Raw genomic sequence first — 17,489 nt, forward strand, 5'->3', positions numbered from 1 at the left:
GTCAGCCCTTCACAAGTTTCTGTCCCAAATATGCAGAAGTATAGGGCACATCTTACTCATGACAGGGCTGGAAACTAAGAGGCGATTCCATCCTGAGCAGTCTTTGCAGTTTCAACAAATATTTACTTAAGCCTCTGGCTCAGGTCCGGGACTGAGGGTTTGCAGGCAAGTGATTTAACCACTGAGCCATCTTTCCAGCCCTTGTGCCTCTTTTTTATGTCCAGCTTATGTGGTTGGTAGCTTGGCAAGTGAACTTAGGCTGGAGGGCTTTGAAGGCAAGAGCCTCTAACCACTGAACCACCTTCTAAGCCCGCGTTTCTGGTTTTTATTTATTTTTTTTAAAATTTTGCAAAGGAAATCCAGACACATGTGCCACTTGTGCATCTGGCTTTAAGTAGGTACTAGGGAGCTGAATCTAGGCCATTAGCCTTTGCAAGAGAGACATTGCTCTAGCCCTCTTTGATTTTTTTTTTTTTTTGTTGTTGTTGTTTATCGAGGGAGAGTTTCGTTCTAGTCCAGGCTGACCTGGCATTCACTATGTTGTCTCAGGGTGGCCTTGAACTCACGGCGATCCTCCTCTGCCTCTTGAGTGATGGGATTAAAGGCGTGTGCCACCGCGCCTGGCTGATGTTTTCAATTATGCAATTAAGCTTCTACTCTGCAGCTGGTCCGTTACCAGGACCGAGGCAGAGTCCTATAGGGGGAAGGGGCTCTCTCCTTCTCCGCCTCCCCTTTTGGACGCCCCTTCATGGGTCATTCCCCTGAATCCTGCAGCTCCCACAGCTGGACCTATCTAGCAAATTGCTGACTGGATGCTAGACATGGCGGACCCTGGCGGCATGGTTTGCAAATACGTGCGACTTTCCTGTTTGTGGTAGTGACATTCCTTGAAGTTGGCTGGGCATTCCATAGCCCTTATAACACATGCCTGTGTCTTTTTTATGCATTTTGGGGAAGGGCTAGTCTATTTAGAGATGAGGAAATATAGCCTCTGATGAGGGGACATAGATTTGAGGGCCAAAGATGGACCAATTCCAATCCTCTACACCAAGCTGGGCTTGGTGGCACATGCATTTAATCCCAGTAATCAGGAGGCAGAGGTAAGAGGATTGAACTATGAGTTTGAGGCCACCCTGAGTCTACATAGTGAACTCCAGGTCAGTCTGGGCAAGAGTGAGACCCTACCTTGAAAAACTAAAAGCAATCCTCTATCCCAAATCCATAGAGGGCAGGGGATGGCACCTTCCCCATACCTCTGGACAGAAACTGGGTAGTCCTGGGACATCAAATTGAAGACTGGCTGGTAATAATACTGGTAAGATATTGGCTGGATAAACAGCAAGAGAGAGAGAGAGACTGACCAAGCCCTGGTCATGTGGCCCTGGCAGAGCAAAGTGGGAATGGGGCTTAAGCCCCCCAAGTAGTCCTCTTCCTGGGAGATTCCTTGCTGAAAAGAGCAGAGGCTTCTGGTGTACTAGTGAGGGATGTTCAGTGAAGCCCATGGAAACCTCTAACAATGCAAGTTCTCTTGGGGCTTTTGAGCTATTCCTAGGTAGTAAAAACCCATCCAACAGGCTGGGTGTGGTGCATGGCTTTGATCCCAGCACTTGGGAGGCCGGCCGAGGTAGGGAGGTAGGAGGATCACAGTGGGTTTGAGGCCAGCATGAGACTACATAGTGAATTCCAGGTCAGCCTGGGCTTGAGTGAGACCCTCGAAAAACAAAACAACCAACCAACCAAACAGAAAAAAGAGGGCATGCCAGATCCTCCTGCCATTGCAAATGAACTCCAGATGCATGTACTACTTTGTGAATCTGGCTTTAAGTTGGTACTAGGGAATTGATCTCAGGCCCCTGGGCTTTGCAAGCAAGTAGCTTTTTTTTTTTTTTTCAAGGCAGGATCTTCTAGCCCAGGCTGACCTGGAATTCACTATGTAATATCAGGGTGGCTTCAAACTCACAGTGGCCCTCCTACGTCTGCCTCCTGAGTGCTGGAATTAAAGGCATGAACTACCATGCCTAGCTTGCAGGCAAGTACTTTTAGACCACTGACCCATCTCCCCAGCCCTGCCCTTTCATCTTGATAGGCCGATAAAGACCCGAGGCGGAGGAAGCATTCTACATATGGAATGTTCCAGGAATGACTTGAGTTTGGTGTCTCATGACACAGCACCACAGTTCCAGTGAAGTTCAGTTCTATCCCGGAAGGGTCTGGCCCCTGACGCAGATGTGACAGGTCCATGTGGGGACGAGAGAGAACAGACAGTGAGGCCTGCTGGCCCAAGGAAATGATGAAAGTTCAAACAGAACCGCTTCTGATTCTGGCTTTGCGCCATCCTTGCCATATATTCTAGCCAAGTTCTGTGACTTCTCTGAACCTCAGTCTGCTCACTTGTGAGGGCTGGGCTGCAGCCTAAGTGAGGACGTGGCTGTAAGGTTTCCATTATAGATCAGCTACATGACCAAGCCCTTTGGTCCGGCGCAGCTTCTGGTGTTTCCCAGGGGTCCGGGGAAACCAAACTCAAGCCCTTGGATTTGAGCGGCAAGTGACCTGTCCAGGCCCGTGACGCCAAGATTCTTAACCAGTCCTGTGTTCAGCCTCTTCTGGGGAATTTTCCAGTTAGACTACGGGTGGCATTAGATGATCCCGTCCCCTGCATCTGCCAGGCCCAGCAGTGTTCAGAGAGACAGCTGGCATGCGGGTGAGTTTCCGGAGCAAGCCGAGCAGCTGTTCGTGAGGCTGTGTGATGATCAGCGCTTTTCTCTGTGGCAGGTTCTGTGGAGTTACGTTTTCATTATGGGTTTTGATGAGCAGACGTTCTTAAATGTATTGTAGTCAAATAAATAAATCTTTTTGTGATTAATACCTCGTGAATCTTCAAAAAAAAAATAAATCCCTCCATGGGGCTGGAGAGATGGCTTAGCGGTTAAGGTGCTTACCAATGAAGCCCGAGGACCCAGGTTTGATTCCCAAGTACACACGTAAGCCAGATGCACAAGGCGGCGCACGTGTCTAGTGTTTGTTTGCAGTGGCTAGAGGCCCACTGTCTATGTGCCTCTTTCTTTCTCTCAACAAACAAATAGATACATAGATAAATAAAATATTTAAAAAAATCCCTCCATAGTGCTGGGGAGATGGCTCAGCAGCTAAGAGTACTTACTGCACAAGAATGAGCCCCATTCCCCAGCACCCACATGGCCACACACGTCTGTGACCCCAGTCCTGTGGGGGTGCAGACCAGAGGATCACCAGGGCTAGCTGACTGAAAAATGCTACATGCAGAGCTTATGACAGCTTTGGGTTGAGTGAGAGACTCCATCTCCATGAAAAGAGGAAACGTAAATCTCTCCTATGATTTCCACATGTGTGAACAAAAGGCACGTGTGCCTATACACACTTGTGCATACACTACACACACAGCTCACCACACACACACACACATGCCAAAACATTGCCTCTATGAGCAAAGATTATGAAGATATTTTGTTTTCTAAAATGTTTTATAGCACTGTTTCTTATGAGTTTTAAAAAATATTTTTGCTGGGCGTGGTGGCGCACGCCTTTAATCCCAGCACTCGGGAGGCAGAGGTAGGAGGATTGCCATGAGTTCAAGGCCACCCTGAGACTCTATAGTGAATTCCAGGTCAGCGTGGGCTAGAGTGAGACCCTACCTTGAAAAATTAAAAAAAAAAAATTTATTTATTGGGGAAAGGGAGAGGAAGCTGGGCGTGGTGGTGTAAGCCTTTAATCCCAGCACTCGGGAGGCAAAGGTAGGAGGGCTGTTGTGTGTTCGAGGCCACCCTGAGACTACATAGTGAATTCCAGGTCAGCCTGAGTTAGAGTGAGACCCTACCGTGAAAAACAAAAAACAAAAAAAAAAAAAAAAAAAAAAAGAGAGGGAGGGAGAGAGAGAGAAAGAGAGGAGGAGGAGGCAGGTAAGAGAAATGGGTGCACTAGGGCCTCCAGCCACTGCAAACAAACTCCAGACACATGCACCACTGGCATGCACCACCGTGTGCACCTGACTTTCATGGGGCCTGGGGAACTGAACCTGTATTCTTAGGCTTTGCAGGCAATTTTGTTCCAATGTCTTTTCTGTTGTGTGCCAACTTGCTAATTACTGTGACTTTATGATAGGTCTTGTAGAGCAGGGTTTCTCCCGTTATTATATACACCTGGCAGCTAGGTTTGGGATAGTGACAGTCCTTGCTGATGTTTATCTGTTAGAGATTATCATTTTCTATTAAATTACAGCTACCTGTGATAGGTCAAACTGGCTTGTCAATTCACAGTGTCAATGATAGATGTCTGAGTGTGACAGAACAGCTTCAGTAGTCTGTAAAACTACAAATCTTGAGACAAAAGGGACAGTGTCACCGCTACCAAGGAGAGCAATTTCCCTGAAGCTGGCTCATGGAACCCTGCCAATCAAAATCCCCAAATATTGGCCTTGTTCCTTGTGATTCATTAACAGCAGGGAGTGGTGACTTCCACGTGGCTCATAAAATATAAGCAGTTTCTTTCCTGTGGCTAATCCAGATGCAGCCTCCCAACGTGCAGATGCAGACAGCTGCTGTCCTTTAGTGCTTCACAATTTAACATCTTCCTTTTAAAATCAAGAGTCCAGAGGTTGGGAAAGCCCTGAGCATGGGTCCGAGTGCAGTCTGACTCTGGTGGGTTGAAGAACAAAGATAAGACACTTTGGGCTGAGAAAATGTACTGGCAGGACCTTTCCAGCCAGGTAAGGTGACCCTAGGGGCTCAGAGTTCTTGCCAGGAGGGCCTGGGCACAGGAAGGACATGGGCTTTCCTCTGAGAGTTAGAAGGTGGTAGTAATGCCCTTGTGTCTCTGCCCTTCACCCTGTTGCCTCCTTTGAAAGATTATACTTAGGCGAGAGGAGTCTATCTGCCTTTGTTAGTCTGTTTTCTGTTGCTATAACAAACTATTCGAGGCTGGGTCTTTTACAAGATGGAGAGGCTTATTTGGTTCCCAATTCTGGTGGCTGGAGGTTACAAACACCAGTTGCTGTCATCCTGGCAAAAGACCGCTGGCTTTGTTACAATATGATGGAAAATGCAGGAGGGAACAAGAGCACTGGATGACCCTGATGTCTAGTGACATGCCTGAGAGAAATAACTCCCTTCAGATCAGCACTGTGGTGGTTTGAGTGGGCATTGTCTTCCACAGCCTCATGTGTTTTGAATACTTATTCCTCGGCTGGTGGCAGTTTGGGAGGTTGGGGCCTTGCTGGAGGAGGTGTGTTGCTGGGGGTGGGCTTTGGGGTGTTATAGCCCAGCTCTCCCAGCTGCTGTGACAAGATGTGACGCCCAGCCTCTGCTCTGTCATACTTTCCCTGCCGTGATGAAACTTCCCCTTGAGACCGCAAACCAAAATAAACCCTTTCCTCCCATCAGCTGCTTCTGGCTGGGTGTCTTGTTGTTGCAACAAGGTGACTTGTTGAAGGTGACTGCAACCAACATTAACCCCTTCCAAGGGTGATGCTCAAGGACGTAATTACTTTCCACCTTCATGCCCAGCTCTCAAAGGCTCTGCCACTTTAACATGGCCATACTAGGGATCCACTTTTTACCGTTATGAACCTTTGAGGGGGGGCGTGACACACTCAAGCCACATTCAGACAATGGCACTGCTTCAAATGAAATACACGCTTAACTAGTTCAACCTCTTGCATTTTTGCTTTCTAAGAGAGGGCGTAAGTGGCAGACGATCAATGAAGTGTAAAAAGTCTGGGTTCAGCTCTCAAGCTCTCCAATGCTGTCCTTGTAAGTCATTTTGCAGGCCTCCATTTCCTCATCTATACAATGGGAAGAAGGAACTCCACTTCCCAAAGTTATTAAGGGATGAAATGAGGTCATGTCTGGCAAAGAGCAGACACTCACTGGGAGTGGTTTTCTGCCCTTCCTTGATGTCTCCTGCCAAGAGAGGGGTCATCGGTCCCCACACTGCTCCCTTTTGTATAAAAATCTTTACAAATTTATTATACTATAATTTACATACTATAACATCTATTCACGTTTAAGCACCCAATTCAGTATTTTATAAATTATAGCATTATGCAGTGATTGCCACAATTCAGTCTTAGAACTTTTCCATTTCTTAAAAAAAAAAAAAAAGTTCCAGCAACAGAATTTGCAGTCCATTTTCCTTTCCACTGCCCCACGGCCTGGGAAACCACGAATCTGCTTTCTGTGCCCGGAAACTTGCTTCCTCGGCACATTTCATGTAAGTGGAATCATACAGTACAAAAGCTTTTGAATCTGGCTTCTCAGCACCGCGGCTTTGTGATTCACCTAGGTTGTATGATTTATCAGTATTCAGCTGCTTGCTTTGCCCAACTAACTACTCCTTATATTTGCCTATTTTGACTTAATGGCTGCTATGAATGTTTACATCCAAGACCTTGTATGGATATAAATTCGTAATGCTCCTATGTATATATCTGAGTAGTCATGTAATAATTTAACTTTTTTTGTGGGGGGAGGTTTGTGATAGAGTCTTGCTATGCAGTCTAGGGCTGGCCTGGAGCTTGTGACCCTCCTGCCTCAGCCTCCCAAGAAACTGGTCTACTTCCCAAAGTGGGTTCTAATCATACGTCCTACCACAATGAAGTCTCCAGTTTCCCCATATCCTCACCAGCCCTTGGCATGACTGTCCAGTTGATTCAGTCACTGTACTGTCTGTCTGTCTGTACAGCTATCTCACTGTGGTTTCAGTGTGCTTGACCCTCAGGACTACTGAGGTTAGACATCATTTCATGGGTTTGCTCACATTTTTTTTTTCCCAAGCAGAGAGAGATAGAGATAAAAGAGAGACAGAGAGAGGATGGGCATGCCAGGGCCTCTAGCTACTGTAAATGAACTCCAGATGCATATGCCCCTGTGCATCTGGCTTATGTGGATCCTGGGGAATTGAACCAGGGTCCTTTGGCTCTGCAGGCAAACACCTAAACTGCTAAGCCATCTCTCCAGCCCTGTTCACAATTCTTCATCCTCTTGGGTGAGATTACTACTGAATTCTTTCCTTGTCTTAAAATTGGGATGTTTATACGGAGTTCTTTGTATCTATCTATTAAGAGTTCTTTGTGTAATTTCAATGTAAGTCCCTTTTTAGATACATAATTTACAAATATTTTCACCCAATATGTGTAACTTTTCATTTCCAGGCTGACCTGAAATTCACTATGTAGTCTCAGGGTGGCCTCAAACTCATGGCGATCCTCCTACCTCTGCCTTCCGAGTGCTGGGATTAAAGGCGTGCACCACCATGCCTGGACCTAATGGTATTACTTGAAGTTGAGAAATTGGTAAGTAGACATAATGAAGTACAATTTTACCAATTTTTATTTTAGGGATCATCTTTTTGGTGTCATATTAAAAAAAAAAACCTCTTTGCTTAACTCAAGGTCATTCTTTCTTCTGTGAGTGCTATAGTTTTGGTGCTTCTGTTTAGACTGTGATATATTTGGAGCTGACTTTTACACCTAGTGTGATAAGGTCATTGTGTTCTAGCTTGGGGATAGCTAATGGGACAGAACCATGTTCTTTAACCCCTGGGTCCTCTATCTTTAGAGACAGGGTCTTTTAAAGAGGTAATTTTAGCTTAAGCAAAATCACTGGGAGTGGGCCTTAACTCAATATAAATGATGTCATTGGATCAAGAGATTAGAGCAGGGACATACCCACAGAAAAGATCCTGTATACAGTCACTGGGAGAAGACAATTAGCCAGAGCAAACAAGGCCAGAGAAAGCCTTGGTGCTTGGACTTCTAGTTTCCGGCAGCACAAGAAACTCCATACCTGTGGTTTCTTTCTTTCTCTCTCTCTCTTTTTTTTTTTTTTTTGAGGTAGGGTTTTACTCTAGCTCAGGCTGACCTGGAATTCACTCTGTATTCTCAGGGTGGCCTCGAACTCATGGTGATCCTCCTACCTCTGCCTCCCGAGTGCTGAGATTAAAGGCGTGTGCCACCATGCCCGGCAATATACCTGTGATTTCTGTTACCCAGTCTGGGATGGTCATTATGCATCCCTAACAATGTGACAAGGTGACTGTCCTGTGTGTGTGTGTGTGTGTGTGTGTGTGTGTGTGTGTGTGTATGACTACCCTTTCTCCGTTGAGCTGCATTGGCACCTTTATTGAATATCAATCAACCTTACGTGGCAGGGACAGTTTATTTCTGGTGTCTTCGTGCTGTTGCATGGATGGATGCGTGTCTCCTATGATGGAACCATATTGACTGGATTACTGCAGTTTTGTAGGAAGTTTTGGAAATGGCAAGTATGACTCCTCTAACTTTGCTCTTTTTCAAAAATATATTTATTGATTAGAGAGACAGAGAGCTCTGAAAGAGTGAGTATGGGTGTGCCAGGGCCTCCTGCCACTGCAAACAAACTCCAGATTCCTATGCCACTCTGTGCCTCGGGCTTTATGTAGGTACTGGAGTATTGGACCTGGGCAGACCGGCTTTGCAAGCAAGCACCTTTGACCACCGATCCATCTCATGAACCACAACTTTGTTCTTTATGAAAGCACTTTCATGATTTCATTATAGTCACTACACACTTTAGGATTAGCTTGTGAATTCCACAAGGAAACCTACTGGATTCCAACAGGGGTTGCAGAGGACACTGAGGCCAATTTCGGGAGAGCTGTCCCAGTGACGATGCCAAGTCTTCCCATCCGCAAATGCGGAACGCCCCGCCAGTAAGGGAGACCTCTGACTGCTCCTGGTAATGCCTTGTGGCTTGAGTGTTCAAATCCTGCACTTTTTGTTAAGTTCATTTCTATGTATTCTATTAATATTAATTAATTAATTTTTTTCAAGGTAGGGTCTCACTCTAGCCCAGGCTGACCAGGAATTCACTATGTAGTCTCAGGGTGGCCTTGAACTCTTGGCCATCCTCCTACCTGTCTCCCGAGTTCTGAGATTAAAGGTGTGTGCCGCCATGCCTGGCCATTTCTATGTATTTTACTCTTTTTGAAGCTTCTGTCAGTGGGAATGGACCTTTCTTTCTTTCTCTCTTTCTTTCTTTCTTTCTTTCTTTCTTTCTTTCTTTCTTTCTTTCTTTCTTTCTTTCTTTCTTCCTTCCCTTCCTCCCTCCCTCTTTCTTTCTTTCTTTTGGTTTTTCGAGGTAGGGTCTCACTCTGGTCCAGGCTGACCTGGAATTCACTACGGAGTCTCAGGGTGGCCTCGAACTCATGGCAATCCTCCTACCTCTGCCTCCTGAGTGCTGGGATTAAAGGTGTGCACCACCATGCCCGGCTCAGGAATGATTTCTTTCTTTCTTTTTTTAAAGGGGAACTTTAAATATTTTATTTATTTATTTGAGAGAGAGAGAGAGAGAGAGAGAGAGAAAGAAGCAGAGAGAGAAAGAGAATGGGCATGTCAGGGCCTCTAGCCACTGCAAATGAACGCCAGATGCTTGTGCCACCTTGTGCATCTGGCTTAACGTGGGGCCTGGGGAATTGAACTAAGGCCCTTTGGTTTTGCAGGCAAGCGCCTTAACCACTAAGCCATCTCTCCAGCCCCAGATTTCTTTGTAAATGTGTGTGTATAAGTATATGTGTATGGCACATGCGTGCCTTGGTGTGGTGTGGAGTTCAGAGGACGACTTTGGCGTGTGCCGGTCTTCACTTTTCCACCTTTGAGACAGGCTATGTCTTGTTTTTGTCACCGAGAAGGCCAGGCTGGCTAGCCTGTAAGCTCTGGGATTCTCCTGGCTCTGCAAAACAAAACAGAACATGCACAGGAAAGGCCATGTCTGGGTATCTCTCAGCCTTACCTTACAGTACTCATCGATTGGGACCAGGCGTTTGACGGCCACGTCGCGGATATGGCTGCGTCGAAAGAGGATTTTGCCTGTGGGAGACAAGAACCCATCAAGCACCGGAGGGAGGAGTGACTTTCTCAGCCACTGGGGAAGGGTGCACGGGGCTGCCTTGGGGTAGAGCTGAGTAATGCCAAACTCCTGGCAGCCCTTAGTACCCCGCTGAGGGACTGGCACAGATTGGGTATAGTCCCATGGCTGGTTCCCCAAAGCTCTGCTTGTGTAACAGTTTAGCAGAATGCTTACAATGAGTACATCAAAACAAAAAAACCAAAGTGCAGGTGCAGTGGCGCACACCTTTACTCCCAGCACTAGGGTGGCAGAGGTAGGAGGATCCATGAGTTCGAGGCCATCCTGAGACTACAGAGTGAATTCCAGGTCAGCCTGGGCTAGAGCAAGACCCTACCTCAACAAAACAAACAAAAATAATAATAGTGTTAGGGATTGAACTCAGAGCCTTGCTCAGGCTAAGCACATGCTCCACCCAGGGGGGAAGTTGAACAAATATTACGGGATACGCTGTGACCTTCTGATGCACGTATCTACTGTCAATATCTCCCCTCCAACATTCATCGTTTGCGCTGGGAATGTTCAAAGTCTTCTCCACTACTGAAACGTCCAGCAAGTTCTTACCGACCACAGTTCCCTCCTGCACTGCTGCAAAATGTTAGCAGTTGGTCCTCCTCTCCGCCCCCAAGCCTCCCTTCTCCCTTCCTGGGTTCTGGGAAGCGCCCTTCTACTTTGATGAGATGCAATTTTGGTTTCTTCATCCGGGTGCAAGCATGGAGTATTTGTCTGTCTGTGACCGAGGGACGGGAGGCTGGCAGCGGTCCGGGCAGGCCGGGCTCTGTATGAGAGTTACTTAGAGGCGGGGCTGAGCCCGGCCATCCCAGCACCCTCGGAATGAGTCGGGGGACGGCAGGGCGCACCACTGGTCGGCCCTAACCTCCCGGGTCAGTCTCTCTGCCTTGGTCTCCTCATCTGCCTCTGCTTCTGTCTCAGAGTCCCCTAAACTTCTCTACGATTCCATGATTCTGGGCCTTTCTGATATACTCATGCTTGCTAGAAAAAAAGAAATGTGGAGTAAAATGCACCAAAGTGTTGGAAGTGCTTGTCTTGTAAGGGCCACGAGACAGAACTTTGGTTTTCTTCTCTATACTTTCATCAAGTTTCTACCACAAATATTTATCGTTCTTGTTCTTTTTTTATTTTTGGTCTTTCTTGGTAGGCTCTTTTTCTAGCCCAGGATAACCTGGCATTCAATTCACTATGTAGTCTCAGGGTAGCCTCCCACCTCTGCCTTCTGAGTGCTGGGATTTAAGTTGTGTGCCACCACAACTGGCTATTTTTATTTATTTGAGAGCAGGAAAGGGGGGTGGAGAGAGAGAGAGAGAGAAGACAGAAGAGAGAAGAGAGAATATTGGTGCATCAGGGCTTCCAGCCATTGCAAACGAATTGCTGACGCATGTGCCACCTTGTGCATCTGGCTTACGTGGGTCCTGGGGAATTGAACCAAGGTCCTTTGGCTTTGTAGGCAAGTGCCTTAACTGCTAAGCCATCTCTCCAGCCCATTTTTTTTTTTTTTCCAAGATAGAGTCTCATTCTAGCGCAAGCTGATCTGAACTGATTCTGGAGTTCCAGGCTGGCTTTGAACTCATGGTAATGCTCCTACCTCAGCCTCCCGAGTGCTGTTATTAAAAGCGTGCTCGAGATGAGCCTGCACCAGAGCTGGAGCTGCCCATGGGTCGGGAGGAGGCCAGAACAGCGAGGCGATGCCTCCCTGGGGAAGGGCAAGGGGCAGGAAGGAAGCGGGGACAGTGGGCCCAGGTCTGGGCCTAGTGGCCCTCTCAGGAAGGAGGGTGAGGTGGCCTCCATTCTGGCATGGCAAGGGTGTGGAGAGGACTCAGGGCTTCGGTGGGAACCGGCAGCCTTTGTTTGCCACAGTGGAGGAAGGCCAAACTGTAATTCTTAGTTTTCAAGCCGCATCCTCTGCCAAGTTGGCCTCCCCAGCTCCTGCTCGGATGAAAAGCGCCCAGGCTGGTCCCCTCCCCCTGCCTCTGTGCTAACATTAGACTCGCCTCTCTCCTGCTGACATGGCAGTCCGGGCACAGAAATGACCCCACAAGAGGGGATCTGCTCTCTACTCTTGGCCTTGGCTTGGGGGGAGAGCTGGTGGGCTCAGAGGGCTGGGCCAAGGCTCCTGGGGCCTCAGAGGACTTCTGCAAGCTACAAGTGGGAACCCGGAGGAGGACAAAGGGGCTAAATCCCAGAGCACAGCAGTTTCATTAATTCTTGGGTGGAAAAGGATTACGTAACCACAAAGGCTTTTAAGAACTTGGGAGAGGGTCGGGCATAAGCTCTCTGCCTTGGGAAGTTTTTCCAGAGCTCACTTTGCTTCTCATCCAGAAGAAAGCTCAATTTACCACTATTCCTTTCTTCCTTGAAGAAACCCTGACATTTAGAGCCTGGTTGAACTTTAATATCATTGACACTCTTGGTCACTCAATGATGACTCCGACATATGAAACCAAAACACCCCAAAGGAACGCCCTGGGACCGTTTCTGTCTTTCCTGAGAGCCCACTATGTGTAACTGTGATGCAGCGTCATGCCCTACTACTTTACAGATATGGACATTGAGGCGCTACTGTGGGGGGCGGGGGTTGATTAAAATCCCAGGGCTGGATATGTTTGCCTCCAAAGCACATGTGTGCAGCCCTGACTTTTGGCTACTGCAGTTGGCACACAGGGCTTTCTCCACTGGGGGGAAAAATTCATTGTGGCTGATGCTTTCTCAGCACAGGGACTGAAAATGGTAGCTTAAAAAAATAGTTTATTTATTTGCAAGCAGAGAGAGGGGTGGGGAGAGTGTGAGAGAGAATGAGAATGAGAGGGAGAGAGGGAGGGAACGGGCACGCCAGGGCTTCTTGCCACTGCAAACAAACTCCAGGTGCATGTGCCACTTTGTGCATCTGGCTTTACATGGGTACTGGGGAATTGAGCTCTGGCTGTCAGGCTTTGTGTAAGCGAGCACCCTTAATTGCTGAGCTAGCTCTCCATTCCAAAATGTTTCTTTCTCTCTTTCTTTCTTAAGGTAGGGTCTCACTCTAGCCCAGGCTGACCTGGAACTTACTATGTAGTCTCCGGGTGGCCTTGAACTCATGGCGATCCTCCTACCTCTGCCTCCCAAGTGCTGGGATTAAAGGTGTGCGCCACCATACCTGGTTCTAAAATGTTAGCTTTTTAAAAAAATATTTTCTTTATTTGCAAGGGGAGAAAGAGCGCAAGAGTGAGAGCGAGAGTGAGAGCGAGAGGGAGCGAGAGAGAGAATGGGCATAACAGGGCCTCTTGCTGCTGCAAACTAACTCGAGACACATGCCCCACATGCATCTGGCTTTACATGGGTACTGGGGAATTAAACTGGGTCATTAGGCTTTGCAGACAAGCACTTTAACCACTAAGTCATCTCTCCAGCCCCTTCCCAATGTTAGCTTTTTTTTTTCCTTTAATATTTTTTGTTCATTTTTTATTTATTTGAGAGTGACAGACACAGAGAGAAAGACAGATAGAGGGAGAGAGAGAGGATGGGCACGCCAGGGCTTCCAGCCTCTGCAAACGAACTCCAGACGCGTGCGCCCCCTTGTGCATCTGGCTAACGTGGGACCTGGGGAACCGAGCCTCGAACCGGGGTCCTTAGGCTTCACAGGCAAGCGCTTAACCACTAAGCCATCTCTCCAGCCCCCAATGTTAGCTTTTTAAGGCAGAGTTCTCCCAGGGGAAGGGGGATGTGATGTGACTGCAAAACAGGAGAATGGGCACTAGCCTCGTCATGAGAAAGGAAAAAGATCAAGGGCTCTCTGCTATAAATATCTGTGGCCTGGATGACTGTCAGTGTGTTGATGATCTGTTTATAACAACAACAATAGCGAGGTGGCCTTGGCTAGCTGCCAGGCATTTACATAATCCTCACAAACCCCTATCATTTAAGTACCATTATTATCTCCACACTGCAAGGGATGATATAAAGCTCACACACTTAAGCAATGGGCCAGATGGCAGTGACATCCATGGAGATGCCCGTGGTCCCACAACTGGGACTGCAGCATGAAGTTTGGAGTGAGCCACACCTGTTCCCGGGTTCAGCTTTCTCTGAGCCTGAGTTTCTCCTCTGGTTTGTTTGTCTAAGTATTAGCGCTGGGCCCGTGGAAGATGGAGCTGTTAGAACTTGAAGCGGGTTCTGGTCTGGGTAATCCCCATTTTTCTTCACCTCAAGCCTTGGCACAATGCTTTGGTATGGAACTGTGTATGTATGTATGTGTGTGTGTGTGTGTGTGTGTGTGCACACCTGTGTCACCAAGACACTGAATACTTTGAGAATAGGGACTAGTTAAGATAGCATTACAGACTCTGCAGCAGCTGGTGTAACATCTGGCACTCAAAGTGCTTGGTAGACTTTGTATCATGACCCCCAGCATGCTCCACCCTAATCCCCAGAGCCTGTGGCTATGATATTATATGCCTTACAGATTGCTTAAGAGAAGTACCTTACCCTGCATTGTTGTGGTAATTGCAGGAACTCTTCTAAACAGACAGCTTTCTTCAATGCGGAAGTTAGGGATCTGAAGCATGTCCCCAGGCCTCACTACTGATTCAAAGACCTCCCCTCCCCCAGGGTTCAGGCAGACACTGAGAATAGCCCAGGCTGACAGCCAGCAAGGAAACAGGTATCTTGTTCTTAGAGCAACAGGGAACTGAATTCTGCCGCAGTGTGAGGCTGGATGTGGAGTCTTCTCTGGAACCTCTTGGAAGGAGCTCAGCCCAGCCAACACCTTGACTTTGGCCTTCGGAGACTCTGAACAGGGAAGTTAACAGCCTGTCTGGACCATAGAACCTTGACAGACCTTTGTGCTGCTTTTAAGCTGTTAAATTGTTGATAACTTGTGATGCAGGAATAGAAAGCAAACACACTGGCTGTAATAACAGAAGTTGCTCCCTATAAAAACTTCTAATGGCTCCCATTTTTATAAAGCTGGGAGAAGCCGAGCATCCTAGACTGAATGGGTCCTGTCCACGACCTCTAATGCCCATGTTCTTAGCCATTCATACTGCCCATGACTGAGATTCTGGTCAGTGGGACAATGTCCCCTGAGGAAGGGGAATGAGCTCGTGTGGCATTCTGAGGCTGTTCTGTGGTGCCCAGTGGCCCTGTCTCAGAGGGTGCGTCTCACCTACCTGGCAGAAATGGAATGATCCGCTGTTTGGGATCCTTCTGTCCTCCTTCCATGGGAAATTTGTCCAACATCTGCATCTAAATAGGAAGAAAATACCAAAAGCAAAAACCCGGTCATAATATAAAATACACATCTCTGATATCTGAAAGAACTGTGTCAAACGTAATTTGCAATACAAAAGTTCACTTTGTCTAGCTTTCAAAAACTGAGGAAGTGGGAAAGATAATTTCAGTGGGATCTACAGCTTCCGTGAAAGCATTTTATTTTTTATATGGATGTGGGCAACTCAAGAGAGACACCTTTACTTTTATTTTATTTAAAGGATTTATTTTCTTTTATTTATTAGAGATAGAGAGGGAGAAAGAGACAGAGAGAAAGTGAGAATGGGTGCGCCAGGGCCTCTAGTCATGGCAAATGAACTCCAAGTATATGCAGCACCATGTGCATCTGGATTATGTGAGACCTGGAGAATCGGACCTGGGTCCTTTGGTCTTCTCAGGCATGCACCTTAACCACTAAGCCATCTCTCCAGCACAAAAGCATTTTTAAAATCATAATCTCCTCCTATTATTTTCTTGTGTTTTATCCCTTTTTCCCCATTTCCCTTCCACATAGCCCTTTCTTACATTTTGTTTATTTTTATTTATTTATTTGAGAGTGACAGACAGAGGGAGAAAGAGGCAGAGAGACACAGAGAGAAGGGGTGCACCAGGGCCTCCAGCCACTGCAAACGAACTCCAGACGCGTGCGCCCCCTTGTGCATCTGGCTAACGTGGGACCTGGGGAACCGAGCCTCGAACCGGGGTCCTTAGGCTTCACAGGTAAGCGCTTAACCGCTAAGCCATCTCTCCAGCCCAAATAGCCCCTTCTTTTGCATCTAGTTCTTCATTTATTTACCTATTCTTTGTGTGTGTGTGTGGGGGGGGGGGGCGGAGTTAAGGCAATGTCTGTCTCATTCTAGTCCAGGCTGGCCTGGAATTCATTCTGTAGCCTAGGCTAGCTTTGAACTCACAGCATTCACGGCACAGTCTAATTCTAAATCAACCTGGTGGTACAGGCCTATAGTCCCGGCTTCTCAGGAGGCCAAAGCAGAGGGATCAGCAAGTTCAAGTCCAGAGAGACCCTGGAGCGGGTCAAGAAATCTGCCCAGTATAGTAACAACCCTGAGCCTACAGCTCTGGGGCCACTTGGCCATCACAGGACTCCATCTCTGTTCTGCTATGAATAATGACAGGGAGAGGGCATGTGTGTCAGGCTGGCACTTTGGACCTCTTCTGTGCTATTTCTTTTGTCATTTTATAAAAAAATATATTTTATTTATTTATTTGAGAGAGAGAAAGAGGCAGAGAGAGGCAAAGAGAGAGGGAGAGAATGGGCGTGCCAGGGCCACCAGCTACTGCAAACAAACTCCAGATGCATGCGTCTCCTTGTACATCTGGTTTACATGGATCCTGGAGAATTGAATTGGGATCCTTTGGCTTTGCAGGCAAACGTCTTAACCACTCCATCCAGTTAATTTCTCCAGTCCACCACCCCACCCCGTTTTCTTTGGTTGTTTTTTTTTTTTTTTTTCTGAGGTAAGGTCTCACTCTAGCCCAGGCTGATTTGGAATTCACTCTGTAGTCTCAGGGTGGCCTTGAACTCACAGTGATCCTCTTACTTTTGCCTCCCAAGTGCTGGGATTAAAGGCATGCACCACCATACCAGGTTGTCTTTTTTCTTTTTCTTCTTCTTCTTCTTTTTTTTTTAATTTATTTTTTTAAGGTAGGGTTTCACTCTAGCCCAGGCTGACTTGGAACTCACCATGTAGTCTCAGGGTGGCTTTGAACTCATAGTGATCCTCCTACCTCTGTCTCCTGAGTGCTGGGATTAAAGTGTGCGCCACCACGCCCGGCTTCTTCTGTGCTATCATAAACAATGCCCTGGAGAGGTGAACCAGTCTCTGTGGCCAGGCTGGCAGGGGAGCTGCAGTGTGGGCTTCTCAGAAGCCTGGGGTCAAGACTTATTCACCATTACTGTTTTGTTAGCATTTATCAGCATGGAGTAAAGCTAAGCACTGGACCACAAAGGCACGCCCTCAGCTTCACTCCTCATGGCTTTGTTTGTAGTTGTTGATCACTGGTCCCGTCTGCCCTGCATGGTGGTAGGATAGAACAGGTTCACTGTCCTTTGGATACCGGTGAAGCTACTGGGGGCGGCGTTTCTGAAAACAGTGGGCACAGCAGTTGTTTTCTCATTGTTGGGACAAAACACCTGATCGAAAGCATGGATGGGAGGAAAGGGTTTATTTGAGCTTATTTATGGTCTTGAGGGGAAAGGTTCACCATGGTACGGCAGAGCAGACGCAGGCATCACGTCTTGTACAGCAGCTGGGAGGTAGCAGACACAGTGAGCTGAGCTCTGGCAAAGGGTTT

At 47.4% G+C, this 17,489-nt stretch overlaps 1 protein-coding gene across 4 annotated transcripts in view; it reads right to left on the reverse strand.

Moving 5' to 3' along the window:
* Window positions 1-17,489, reverse strand: part of Sh3pxd2b (SH3 and PX domains 2B) — a 107,168-nt gene that overhangs the window by 44,928 nt on the left and 44,751 nt on the right. For all 4 annotated transcript variants that reach the window (XM_045151544.1, XM_045151542.1, XM_045151545.1 and 1 more), the window contains exons 3-4: window positions 15,077-15,152; window positions 9,801-9,877 (exon numbers count right to left, since the gene is read on the reverse strand). In XM_045151544.1, coding sequence (XP_045007479.1) covers window positions 9,801-9,877; window positions 15,077-15,152 — 153 coding nt within the window. The remainder of the gene's footprint in view (window positions 1-9,800; window positions 9,878-15,076; window positions 15,153-17,489) is intronic.

This window comes from Jaculus jaculus, chromosome 6, assembly GCF_020740685.1.
Source record: "Jaculus jaculus isolate mJacJac1 chromosome 6, mJacJac1.mat.Y.cur, whole genome shotgun sequence".
NCBI classification, from domain to species: Eukaryota; Metazoa; Chordata; class Mammalia; order Rodentia; family Dipodidae; genus Jaculus; species Jaculus jaculus.